The 13,223-nt window shown below is 47.3% G+C and overlaps 1 protein-coding gene across 1 annotated transcript in view; it reads left to right on the forward strand.

Moving 5' to 3' along the window:
- Positions 1–486: 486 nt before the first annotated feature.
- hmgcll1 (3-hydroxymethyl-3-methylglutaryl-CoA lyase like 1) overlaps positions 487–13,223 on the forward strand; it is a gene marked incomplete at both ends in the record, with an annotated part of 31,217 nt that continues 18,480 nt past the window's right edge. Inside the window, 6 exons of the mRNA XM_080016920.1 lie at positions 487–582; positions 1,573–1,650; positions 2,859–2,966; positions 10,894–10,989; positions 11,126–11,274; positions 12,718–12,781. Of these exons, the coding sequence (XP_079873046.1) occupies positions 487–582; positions 1,573–1,650; positions 2,859–2,966; positions 10,894–10,989; positions 11,126–11,274; positions 12,718–12,781 (591 nt within the window). The remainder of the gene's footprint in view (positions 583–1,572; positions 1,651–2,858; positions 2,967–10,893; positions 10,990–11,125; positions 11,275–12,717; positions 12,782–13,223) is intronic.

Genomic DNA, 13,223 nt, shown 5'->3' on the forward strand with positions numbered 1-13,223 from the left:
ACCAGGTGGAATAAACTCATTCTGACTCTGATTGAGATTTTTGTTGTTTGGCGCATATATATATATATATATATATATATATATATATATATATATATATATATATGCCTATTTTTTGGGTGTTATTTTTGTATATTTGTTTTTTGTTTTTCAGACTGTTATTTACGCTATAAACCGATTGAAGTCTATTTTATGAGTTTCGGTCAAATGGAAAATTTTGGAAAATGTACTTGGTCAAATAAACGCAACAATAATGTTCAGTCTGCCTCTCTCTCTCTCTCTCTCCCCCTCCCTCTCTCCCTCCATTTCTTGTTGCCATGGTAACTGCTGAATCATGCTCTGCCGTCTGCCTCCGACCTCAAATGTCATTGTATTTCCTGGAGCCCTCCATCCTCCATCTTCCTCCATCCTCTAGCATCAGCATTAGCATGGTCCAGCTGGCAGATCCCAGTCTGGGACATCGGGGGCTAAGAGGCGGCAGGCCAGATGGGTAACGTCCCCGCGGCGGTGAAGCACTGCCTGAGCACTGAGCAGCTCCTGCAGGATTACCCCTGGCTCCGGCAGTGGCTGCAGGAGGAGAAGGTGGGCTGCCGTCTTGTTTATTTTTCTGCACGCGCTCCGTAGCACGTGACTGTGACGACGGGGAGGATTCATGACCAACATATTTGGGAGGACAGAGACATGTCGTCTATGCATGTACATCTACAGATAGACAGGCAGACAGACAGGCAGGGAGACAGGAAGACAGATCAACATGTTAAAATATATATTCTGTATATTTTTGTATATTCCTTTCTCCTTTTTCTTTTTGTAGACTTTCTGTTCTTTGTTGACTTTTCTTTTCTTGTACATTTTTTTTTAAAGATTTTTGTATTTGTTTTTTTTTGTATATTTGGCTATTTCAATTTTTTTATAATAGCAATTCTTTTTTTTTTTTATAATTTTTCCAGAATGTTAAGCTTTTTTAATGCTAATTGTTTTTCCAGCAAATAGAAGCAAATATTATGCAAATTGTTTTTTGGACCCTCCCCTCCCCTCCCCGCGCACATATGCACCCAGCTCGGCTCGAGCCATTTTGCCGCTCTATGCACACTAGCAGTAAAATAAATAGCCTACATGTAAAATAGAATTTAAAAAAATTGAGGACGTACAGTGGCCACCTCATTGCTGGTGCGCCGATCGGGTGGGTTCCTAGTGGCTACTGGGCCCGGGTATAGCACTGGTTGCATCTTCCTTTTCCTTGTGTATGAAAATGTACTTGGCTGAATAAACAGATTGAGATTTATATATATATATATAGACTGTCTGAAATAGACTGTTATACAGTATATATATATATATATATATATATACAGTATATATATTATCTGAAGAGCATCTCAGTTCCAGGTAATTTCTTCTCTGGGTTCTGGATTTGGGCAATACAGTCCTTCATGTTTTTCACGTTACAACAAATAAATGAGGTTTAGCTTCAGATCGTCTGAGACGATAAGGAATCCAGTCCATATTGAGTTCTATGCATAATTCTCTAATACTCCCTCTTAAAAGATATTTACTTTGATGTCTTTGCAGAGTGTTGCAGCACAAGCATATCCAGAGTTTGTTAAAATTGTGGAGGTCGGACCCCGAGACGGACTCCAAAACGAGAAGGTACTCGCTGAATCGCTCATCTGTTGGGTCATGACATGGACATGGACATTATTATATTTCTCTGTGTTGACAGGAAACTTAACTCTATAACTGGTCCCTATACCGTAAACTGTGATATTTCTATGATTTTCTTAACCATGGCAGTTTTGTTTTTTTTTGTTTTTTTTCATGATCGCTGGCAGCAGATATTTCGCAATTTCTCTCTGATATTGGTGGGATCAAGTGAACAGGCAGTGACCTTAACCCCAGAATAAAACACAACATGAGTTCCCTGGAGCAGTGTTTGACAAGATTCTTTTTGTCATGGCACTAAACCACTATCCTATTAACCACTAAAAACCTCACAAACAGATAGAACTGTGCTCATTAGTAATGTCTACTAATAGTCAGTGATGCAAGACCCAACAACGATTAGTTCCTTGACTCACTAACTGAAAATATTAACTGAACTAAGTTAAAGTCGATGGCAAAATTAGGTCAAGGCATTTGGCTTAATTCATATTTAATGTGACCGATTTGCTCAAATAATTTTGACAGAATTAAATGATTCTTGTGAGAATCACAACTCATAGCTAAACCGATTCTTCTTCCTCTCATTCATCGTTCAGGAAGTCCTTCCTCGAACACCGTTGCACCTAATGAAATAAACAAACCAAGAGTTCAAGAAAAATCAAACGGCTCTTTTGACTGAGTGACTTGTCAAGGACCGTATCTTAAAAACAGTGTCAAACCTTTCATCACTACTAATAGTTCCCACTTTCGGAGTGAAACTTGTTCCGATTAACACATAGTTGCTGTTATGCTGAAAATTATGAATTATATTAATTAGTGCAGCCTTGTCATTTTGATCTTTCAACACAAGAGCTGGTTTCCATTATCTGTGTATTTAAAGTGGAATTTGAAGCATTTTCACGTCGCACTAGGCGTTAAAATACACTGTTCTACATCTGTTTGGTACAGAAACTCTCCACTTTATAATTTGCTCTATCGCTGTTCAGCATCCACTGTAGCAAAACGACACCCAGACTGTCAAGGAACAAAGAGCAGATTGTTATTCATGAGAAATGTGGGGGTTTTTTTGACAGCTGAGGTTCAGCAGGTGAGAGCGGTAAATCAGGTGGAATAGGTTCAGAAAGATGCTCTGCTGCGCACAAAATGGCCTCCATGAAAGGTTTTTGCTTTGGAGTTGGATGTGGATTCTGTTTCAGGAAATACTTCCAACAGCGGTGAAGGTCCGTCTGATCGAGCTGCTGTCGGGGACGGGGCTGCAGGTGATCGAGGCCACCAGCTTTGTCTCTTCAAAGTGGGTTCCTCAGGTAATAACAGCTCCTCTCCCCCCACGGACACAGAGCGATGAGGGATTTATTGATTTCTGCCCCACGCTCAAAACTACAGAGGAAAACTTGCTCTTTCAGAAACCTACTCACTACCGCACCGGAATGAATGAAGAAAATTTTGATTTTTTTACACTACACTGTCTTACTCAGAGTAAAAAACACTTAAAGGATAGTTTTGCTGTTTTTCAACCCAGGCCTTATTATTAAAATCTCGATTTCCATCATTTATTTTTCTTTAACATTAACTGTGTGTTTTATCAGTATTTTCAGGGTTTTATTCACTGTTTTGCATTTACACAAATCGGCTCATTGACGCAAACTCAAGAGACTAGGAAGTTGCACCACTTCCTACTGTAGCCAAAAATACAATACATTCTCCACAAAAAATACAACAAAAGAGATAAAACTTTCTGTCAAAGGCTTAAGCGATGGTCTGGATGGCAGAAAGTGGCACGACTTCCTGTTCCTAGTCTCTCTTTAACGAGACAATTCTGTGTGTGTGTGTGTACCTGATATCCACCCACCCATCCATCTATCTATCTACCTATATCCTGCTCTATCTAAACATGGCTGTCTATTTGACTATTTTAGCAGATAGATAACAGTTCGCTAATAAATGAAAGAGTAATTCCACCCGTAATGGAAGGTCCCTGGTGGACAGCCAGACCCTCTTGCCCGGACGGAGCATAGGCGCTGGTCTGCGCCGTCGGTTGGCCTGGATCTGCTGCTGCCGGGATGTCCTCAGCAGGGCCTGACGAGCCCTCTGCCAGGTCCGTCGGCACCGCTGGACGAACCGCTGGGCAGACGGCACTCCCACCTCCGCCTCCTGCTCCTGAAACAGAGGAGGTATGTACCCGAACTGGCACTCAAACGGGGACATACCAGTGGAAGAGCAGCGCAGAGTGTTGTGAGCGTATTCCGCCCACACTAGATGGTCGCTCCAGGAGGCAGGGTTGGAGGACACGAGGCACCTCAGTGTTGTCTCCAGGGCCTGGTTGACCCGCTCCGTCTGGCCATTGGATTGCGGGTGGAAACCGGAGGACAGGCTGACGGAGGCGCCGAGGAGCTGGTGGAATGCTTTCCAGAACCGGGATGCAAACTGCGGACCGCGGTCTGACACCACGTCCAGGGGCAGGCCGAACACCCTGAAAACGTGCTGCACCATGAGCTAAGCAGTCTCCAGAGCTGAGGGGAGCTTGGGCAGAGGAATAAAACGGCAAGCCTTGGAGAACCGGTCTACAACGACAAAGATGACAGTGTGGCCCCGAGACGGTGGAAGGCCGGTGATGAAGTCCACTGAGAGGTGTGACCAGGGCCGACTGGGGATGGGAAGGGGATGCAGCAGCCCCATGGGACGTGACCGGGGGTTCTTGTTCTGGGTGCAGATGGTGCAGGCAGCGACGAAGGACCGGACGTCCTGCTCCATGGTAGGCCACCAGAAACACCTGCGGAGGAACTCGAGGGTCCTGGAGATCCCCGGGTGGCCATTGAGGCGGGATGAATGCCCCCATTGCAGGAATTGTGATCGAACAGCCTTCGGGACAAACAGGTGACCCGGGGGCCCGTTGCCGGGATCTGCCTCCCTCCTTTGGGCCTGCCGGACCTGCGTCTTGATTCCCCAGCGGACCGGAGCCGAGATGCAGGAGCTCTGGAGAATGGGCTCGGGGAGTTCAACCAGCTCAGGAGGGTCAAACTGTCTGGAGAGAGCGTCGGGCTTGAGGTTCTTGGACCCGGGACGATACGACAGGATGAAGTTGAACCGATTGAAGAACAAGGCCCATCGGGCTTGACGGGAGTTGAGGCGTTTGGCCTCCTGAATGTATGTCAGGTTCTTGTGGTCGGTCCAGACGACAAATGGGTGTTGGGCCCCCTCCAGCCAGTGCCGCCACTCCTCCAACGCCAGTTTGACTGCCAGTAGCTCCCGGTTCCCTATGTCATAGTTCCGTTCCGCTGGGGTGAGGCGACGGGAGAAGAAAGCACATGGATGGAGCTTCCTGTCGTGAGTCCTTTGGGACAAAACGGCCCCCACTCCCACATCGGAAGCATCCACCTCCACCACGAAGGGTAGGGTAGGCTCTGGTGTGGCCAGGACAGGGGCAGCGGTGAACCGCATCTTGAGAGCCCTGAACGTCCCCTCAGCCTCCGCAGTCCAGGCGAAGCGGGCTGTGGATGTCCTAGTGAGGGCGGTGAGGGGAGCTGCCACCGTGCTAAAACCCCGAATGAATCGCCTGTAAAAATTGGCAAACCCGAGGAAGCGCTGCACCTGTTTGACCCAGGTGGGTGGTGGCCAGTCCCGGACGGCCTCGGTTTTGGCAGGATCCATCTGGACGTGACCCTCGGTGATGACGAACCCCAGGAACTGAATGGTGGTGGCGTGGAACTCACTCTTCTCCAGCTTCACATAGAGGCCATTGGCGAGCAGGCGGTGAAGGACCTGTCTCACATGCTGTATGTGTTCGGGAAGGGTCCTGGAGAAGATGAGGATGTCATCGATGTAGACGAACACAGAGCGGTTGAGAAACTCACGGAGGACGTCGTTTACAAAGGCCTGGAAGACAGCGGGAGCATTGGCCAATCCAAAAGGCATGACCAGGTATTCATAATGGCCGGTAGGTGTGTTGAAGGCGGTCTTCCACTCATCCCCCTCGCGGACACGGACGAGATTGTATGCGTTTCGAAGATCGAGTTTGGTGAAGACGGTGGCGCCCTGCAGTTGCTCGAAAGATGTGGACATGAGAGGAAGGGGGTAGCGATTCTTGACCGTGATCTTGTTCAGACCACGGTAATCAATGCAGGGACGCAGGCCGCCATCCTTCTTACCCACGAAGAAAAACCCTGCGCCCGCCAGGGAGGTAGAAGGGCGGATGAACCCTGAGGTGAGCACCCCCCGGATGTACTCCTCCATGGCTGTAGTCTCAGGGGCAGAGAGAGAGAAGAGACGTCCTCGAGGAGGGCAGGTGCCAGGCAGAAGGTCGATGGCGCAGTCATAGGACCGATGGGGAGGAAGCGTGGTGGCCCGTCTCTTGCTGAAGACCTCCCTCAGATCGGCATACTCGTGGGGCACTCGTGAAAACTCTGGATGGATGGGACCTTGAATACGGACTGGAGCCAGGACACGGACAGGAACTCCGGAGTGGGCAGGGGCTTGGGAAGGGGCCCGAGCTTGGACACGGACTGGAGACTCGAGAGGGTGAGAAGACGGACTAGAACGAAGACAGGTGGTGTGGCAGGCAGGGCCCCATTCGGTGAGACGCCCGGAGGCCCAGTCCAGATGTGGGTTGTGACGGGCTAGCCATGGGTAGCCCAGGACCAGTGGAAACTCAGGAGAGTGGATGAGGTGGAGCTGGATTACCTCTGAATGTTTTCCCTCCAGTGACAGCCAAAGTGGGGCGGTGAGATGGCACACGCTACCGGAACCCAGTGGTCTTCCATCCAGGGCTGTCACCGTGAGAGGATGCTCTAGAGGTGCCAGAGGGAGCTTTAGGGCTTTTGCTAGCCCTACATCCAGGAAGCTTCCTGCAGCGCCGGAATCCACCATAGCTTGGAGGGAGTGATGTTGATCTCCCCAGGCGAGGGAGGCAGCCAGCAGGACCCTGGTCGCCTCGAGCTCGGGAGAGAAGGTTGGCCTCGTCGCAGTTCTCCCTACCCTGGACGAGAGTTGGCTTTTCCCGAGAGCTCAGGGCAGGAAGAACGGAAATGCCCCGGGATCCCACAGTACAAGCAGCAGCGCTCTCTCATCCGCCGGTCACGTTCGGACTGAGAGAGCCGTGTGCTGCCTACTTGCATCGGCTCCTCCCTTGATGCTGGAGGCGCACTCGGGATAGCCAGGAGATGCTCGGGAGGCCTCGTCCCCAGAGCCGCTCTGCGCGCTGGTATTGGTGAAGCGGGGAAAACGCGTTCCCCTTGTCTCTCCCGGAGGCGGTTGTCCACCCGAATCGCTGCATCGATGAGCGTGTCCAGGTCCTCCTGCGCCTCCCGGGATGCCAGCTCGTCCTTGACCCCCTCATTGAAGGCCGCGATGAGTGCCTCGCTGTTCCATCCAGACGCCACGGCGAGGGTGCGGAATGCGATGGCGTAGTCCGCCACGCTCTGTCCCCCCTGGTGGAGCCGGAGTAGCGGTGTCGACGCCTCCCTCCCACTGACTGAGTGGTCGAACACTCGGCGCATCTCCCCGGCAAAAGCCTGGTAGCTGGAGCAGGCCGGGGTTTGCCGATTCCAGATGGCTGTGGCCCAGGAGAGTGCTTTGCCGGTGAGTAGCGTGACCACGTATGCCACCTGTGAGCGCTGGGTGGGGAACTGTGACGGCTGGAGCTCGAAAGCCAGGGAGCATTGTGTCAGAAAGCCACGACAGCCCCCTGGGTTACCGTCATACCTCTCTGGCGCCGGCAGTCGTGGTTCGCGGTGCTCTGGAGGACGCGGGTCCATGGGAGGCAGCGCTGGCGCAGGGGCCATAGGTGGAGCCTGTGCCTGGCTCTGCTGGACGGCCTGGGCGAGCGACTGCAGGTTGTCCAGGACTTGTTGGAGAACCCGCTCGTGTCGGCCAATCGCAGCCCCTTGGTTCGTCAAGGCCACCCGCAGGCTCTCCACCTCTGGAGGCTGGCTCTCTGCTGGGTCCATGTTGTGGCTCAGTCTTGCTGTTAGGAGGTATGCTGAGTGAACCCAGGTGCAGAGAACAAGGCAGAGGCGAGGTGGCAAAAATAGAGGTTTACTCAAAACAAGTACAAAAACTGGGCAAAAACTGGGCAAAAACAAATAAGAAGTCTCGGGAGCTTGGAACAAGAGCGTTGTCATGAGGTTAGACAAACTCAAGACTGAGCGCCCGAGGACACAAACGACAGGGTCTAAATAGGGACGACCAAACGAGACACAGGTGAAACATATCATCTAATGAGGCAGGGTAATCAGGAACAGAAATAGGTGAAGCAGAGCAACCTTGAAAAGGCAGTACTGGCGGCATCTAGTGGCTGATGCTGGTAGGACCCAGGCGAACCCTGACATGCCAGGAAATCAAAATCAGCCTCTGGTCCACATGGATACAGAGGACCGAAACCGGAAGTCTCAGTGACTTTATGCTTTCACCGTGTTACCCCGGAAGTTTAAAACTTACAGAAATAAAAGTGCCAGGTCCAAAAATAAAAGTACTATAGAACATATTTTGGCGAACTTCACTAATTAAGTGCATCTTGCCCTACATCTGCCAGTTGCTGAACATGGTTCACCATAGAGAGAGTCCTTATTCTCGCACCTGTCTCCGACTCTACAGGGCTCTGCAGCATAGGGGCTACCTCAGTGGAAGGCAGCTCACTCATCTCACTACGAAAGCTGTCAGAGGAGCTGCTGAGCTCTCTCCTACTCACTGACTGAGTGTCCTGGCTTGCGCTGGTACGGAACATATCCTGAATAGCACAACTTGCTAGCTTCTCCCACTGCCCCAACAGCAATGAGTAGGGCTCTCTAGTCAGGCGGTGACTAACCCTGTGGCCCGAAGAGGGTTCCCTACTTAATGCATCGGCGACTGTGTTCTTTGGGCCTGGGATGTATTTGATATCGAACTCATAAGCTGTGAGCTGAGTTTCGCCACCCACCGCTGCTCACACGCATCCAACCTGGGTTTTGTTAGTATGTGTGTAAGAGGGTTGTTGTCTTGCGGTGAAACGGTACCCCTTCAACCAATGGCTGAACATGTCGCATTCTGCCCATTTAAGGACCATGAACTCCAGACGATGTGCCGGGTACCTGCTCTGAGCCTTATTCAGTGATTGAATGATTCAGTGCCAGCGTAATCTTCAGCACTTCGCACTTCTTTCAGCTCTGTCAAAGCTTTGTCACATGCCACAGTCCAGTCTGTAGGGGTGAGCTTCCTAGTAGGAGGGTTCCCCTTCTTGTGTTTCCTCTTCCCCTTGCACCCTGACGTGAGCTCAAACAATGGTCTTGCGATTGACGAGCAGTTCTCTGCTACCAATCTCTGGTACCACATGACGAGTCCAAGGAAGGACTGAATCTTCTTGGGTGACAGAGTGACACCATCAGGGCACATCAAGTCTTCTTTTCGGACACCAATGATGAAGTCAACTTTCGCTGGGTCTGTGGGCACTCCCTTTCCATCGTTTACGTGACCGAGGAAGCGCACAGACCATTGCAGTAAGTGACACTTCTTTGGAGAGAGCTTGAGGTTGTGAGTTCTCAATCTCCCAAAGACCATCTACAGCCTCTTCAAAGCTATCTCCTCAGTTGGGGCTGTGACCATGACACCATCCAGATAGCAAAGGAGAGTCAGGAAGTTTTGGTTGTCGAAGATGTTCATTATCATTCTCATTAAGCTCACTGGCCAGTTGCAGAGGCCCTGTGGTAGCCTGTTGTATTTGTGCATTCACGACTGATGTTGTGAATGCAGTTTACCTTTTGTCGTACTTGTGAACAGGGACGTTGTAGAATCCCGAAGTTAAATCCATGGTGCTAAAGAATGCATTACCAACTATGGCAACCATGCAGTCAGCCTGGTGGGGGAGAGGGTAGACGTCCTTCACAGTTCTGGCATTCAACCAATGAAATCTGTGCAGATGCAGAGGTCGCCATCTATCTGATCCATCCCCCCTATACACTGGTGGTTCCCTGGCATCAGATTTAAGTATAACATTCACATAAATCATAAATCTAAAGTAGAACCATGGATGTTGAAATCAAACCCACTGGAATTTAGTCGAGATCTCACGTTCTCATCCTGAGAGAGCAGTCTCGTTGTGACATTATCACCTACATGTCTGCCTGCCCGTTCCACCGATACACTTGGCTGTCTGACTGCGCCACCTGGGGCCCTCGGAGTGGAGGTTATTCGAAGCATAATCGGGTTGTGGTTGTGGTTGTCACCCTGCTCGTTATGAACATCGTCAATATCTATTGAGACAGTCTGAGGTAGGTGAAGAAAAATGTACTGAACCCTTAGGCACAGCCACCCTCTGGCGCAAACTGTCCTCAAATAGCTCCGTCATTTCTCAAATAGTAGTTTAAAATACATAAATATACTTGAAAAAAATTGGAATAACCCTGTTATCACTATGCAACAAACAGTGGAACTGGATTTATACAATTACAATGCTAGAGAAAAAAAAAATTACATTCAAAATGGGTACCTCAAAATATAAAACTATGGACAACAAAACCAATTTCAGTGACCAACGATTCTGGCCTCAAATGTAACAAATGAACCCATGGGTGACGTCATTACTGTATGGGTATTGTACCACACTGGCTGTTGGCGATGCTGGCGTTGCTGCTTCCCTGGAGATCGGCTGTCCACTGATCAGAAGAAAGGTTCACGGCACCATTTGTAACCCTCTGATTTTGTATGGAAGGCAGAACGCAAGACTCGGGTCTGGCAACAGCCTTTTATTGCACCAGTGCCGGGCAATATAAAAAACACAACAAAACTTTAGCACACGGACTCCAGCTTCGCTCCAAATCAAAATCAGCCCTCTGGTCCACATGGATACAGGGGACTGGAACCGGAAGTCTCAGTGCCTTTACCCTTTCACCGTGTTACCCCGCAAGTTTAAAACTTATAAAAATAAAAGTGCTAGGTCCAAAAATCAAAGTACTATAGAACATATTTTGGCGAACTTCACAAATTATTTATAACATATTTACACTTTGGTTACACAAATGCTAGCGGCAAAATCCAGACTACTTTAAACACTTCAGTTACAACATTGAAGCTGAAGTATATCTATAAAAACAAATTGATGTATGTGTAAATTTTCTAAACACCTTTTGAGAATGTTTAAGAAGAACTGCAACTGAACTACAGGAACTGAAGAGTCAAAGTTAAGATTAAAAAGCTAATTAGCAGTTCACCGCATTAACTACTAGAGGGCCACTGTGGTCACTGTTTTTCCTCCTTTTCTTCAAGATGGCCGACCACGCTGAAGTTGTTCGAGGAATCCAGAGGTCCGCCAGTGTCCAGTACCCGGTACTGACCCCCAACATGCACGGCTTCCTGGAAGCGGTACGTAAGGGATCTGGATTCATGCACAACATATATATTTTTATACATGCTATATATATATATATATATATATATATATATCCACGTATAAACAGTGGGAGAGACAGAGGTTCATATTTTGTTATTATTTTCCAAGGTTGCGGCGGGTGCTACCGAGGTGGCGGTGTTCGGCTCCGCCTCTGAGACCTTCAGCAGGAGGAACATCAACTGCTCCATCACTGACAGCATGGGGCGCTTCCAGGAGATCATCAGTGCCGCCAAGGAGCAAAACATCCCCGTGCGCGGGTAAGAGCTCCTGCTGCAGGATTCAGAATCTGAATCTGAATCAGTATATACCCTATTTTAATAGATGAGAAATTTGCTGTGGTAAAGATGGCTGCATTGCTGTACAGACAATTCAAATTCAGAATTCCAAAACATTTATTTGTCACATACATATTGCACGGTGTACAGCATGTAGTGAAATGTTTTGAGGCAAACTCCAGAGATTTTGCAGGGCAGAGTATTACAAATAGGGATAAATAGAAATAAAAATAGGAATTCCATTTTTTTTAAATGGGAGTAAGATACAATAAAACTACATGTAAATACAGCATTTAAAATTTACCAACAATCAAACACATAAACTATGTATATGTGTATGTTTATGTACATAGTCCAATGTGCTGTGCAATGTTTGAGAACTGAGAAAATGAATATCAAGGAATACCAGGGAATACTGTACAGATGTGCGAGATATACAGTACCAACAATCAACCACAGCAGAAACTATATACATTGTGCCAGGCTGTGCCAGGCTGTGGTGCCAGGCTGTTGGCCTGGCACCACAGTGTCAGGTGCTCACCTTGTCTCATCTGTGTTGGAGATCAGGCCCACCACAACTGTTTCATCAGCAAACTTTATGATGGTGTTGGAGATATTGTTGGTCACGCGATCATTTGGTGGGCCCCTAGGGGGCTGCTGTGTTGAGGTTTCGAGGGGTTGAGGTGTGGCAGCCCACCTTCACCATCTGGTGTCTGCCGATCAGGAAGTCAAGGACCCAGTTGCACCAGGTGGTGGACAGTCCTAGGGGTCACTTTGGTATTGAAAGCTGAACTATAGTCAATGAACAGCATTCTCGCATAGTCACCCCCCACCCCCCTGCTGTCAAGGTGGGATAGGGTGGTGTGCACCACATGGGTGATTGTGTCGTCCGTCCATTTTCATAAATGTCCTTATGAGGCATTCTCTATGATCAAACAATCAATCAATCAGTCAATCTATCTATCTATCTATCTATCTATCTATCTATCTATCTATCTATCTATCTATCTATCTATCTATCTATCTATCTATCTATCTATCTATACATCCATACATCTATACATCTATCTATACATCTATCTATACATCTATCAAAACGTTATTGTCACCAAACATACCAACTTCCGCTTTGGGAAAATCACGTTTTTATTAATTGATCGATTAATCTCCCAATATATAGTTAGAAATTATTTGCATAATGTCTGATAAATATTCAGAATATATATATATATATACTGCTGAACTCATTGGATTCCGTGTAGACAGCTAAAATTATTTGGTAGATAATTTAGATTTTAATCTAAATAATACAACATAATAAAATACTTTGTCTAAAACTGTATTATATACAACATATACTGACTGAAAGTCAAACGTAATTAGTTTAAAAAGAAGGGGTTTTCACAACATATAAATGTATTTCAGATATGTTTCCTGCACCCTGGGATGTCCGCATGAGGGGAACATTGAACCTTCTCAGGTCGCGCAGGTAGGATGGTCTGTTGATCTTATAGTTGTAGAATGTTTTTCTTTTTTTGAGAATATTTTGACCAAGTGGTTATTGTTATTTTCATGTTGATATAATGAGGATTGAGGAGGAACTGATGAGAAATCCACAGATTTCCATCTGTATCTTCATGACACTATCAATACAAAGACGTAACACAATATAGAAAATTTTGTTCATTATTCGACGTTTGTCTAAATTCATAGGTGTCAAAATGTGATGAATTTTGGCTAAAGCAGAAACCTCACTAAAATGATAATTGCTAACTAGATTACAAGAAACACTTTTTAAATTATTTTGAATTAATATTTTCACAATATTGTATTGATTAAATGTCATTAATAATATTACATTAATATTATTTTTTGATTTGATATTTTTTAAATTATAGCAATGAGGCGGGACAGACAGAGCATGAAAACCA

This window comes from Zeus faber (genome assembly GCF_960531495.2).
Source record: "Zeus faber genome assembly, chromosome: 16".
Classification (NCBI taxonomy): Eukaryota; Metazoa; Chordata; class Actinopteri; order Zeiformes; family Zeidae; genus Zeus; species Zeus faber.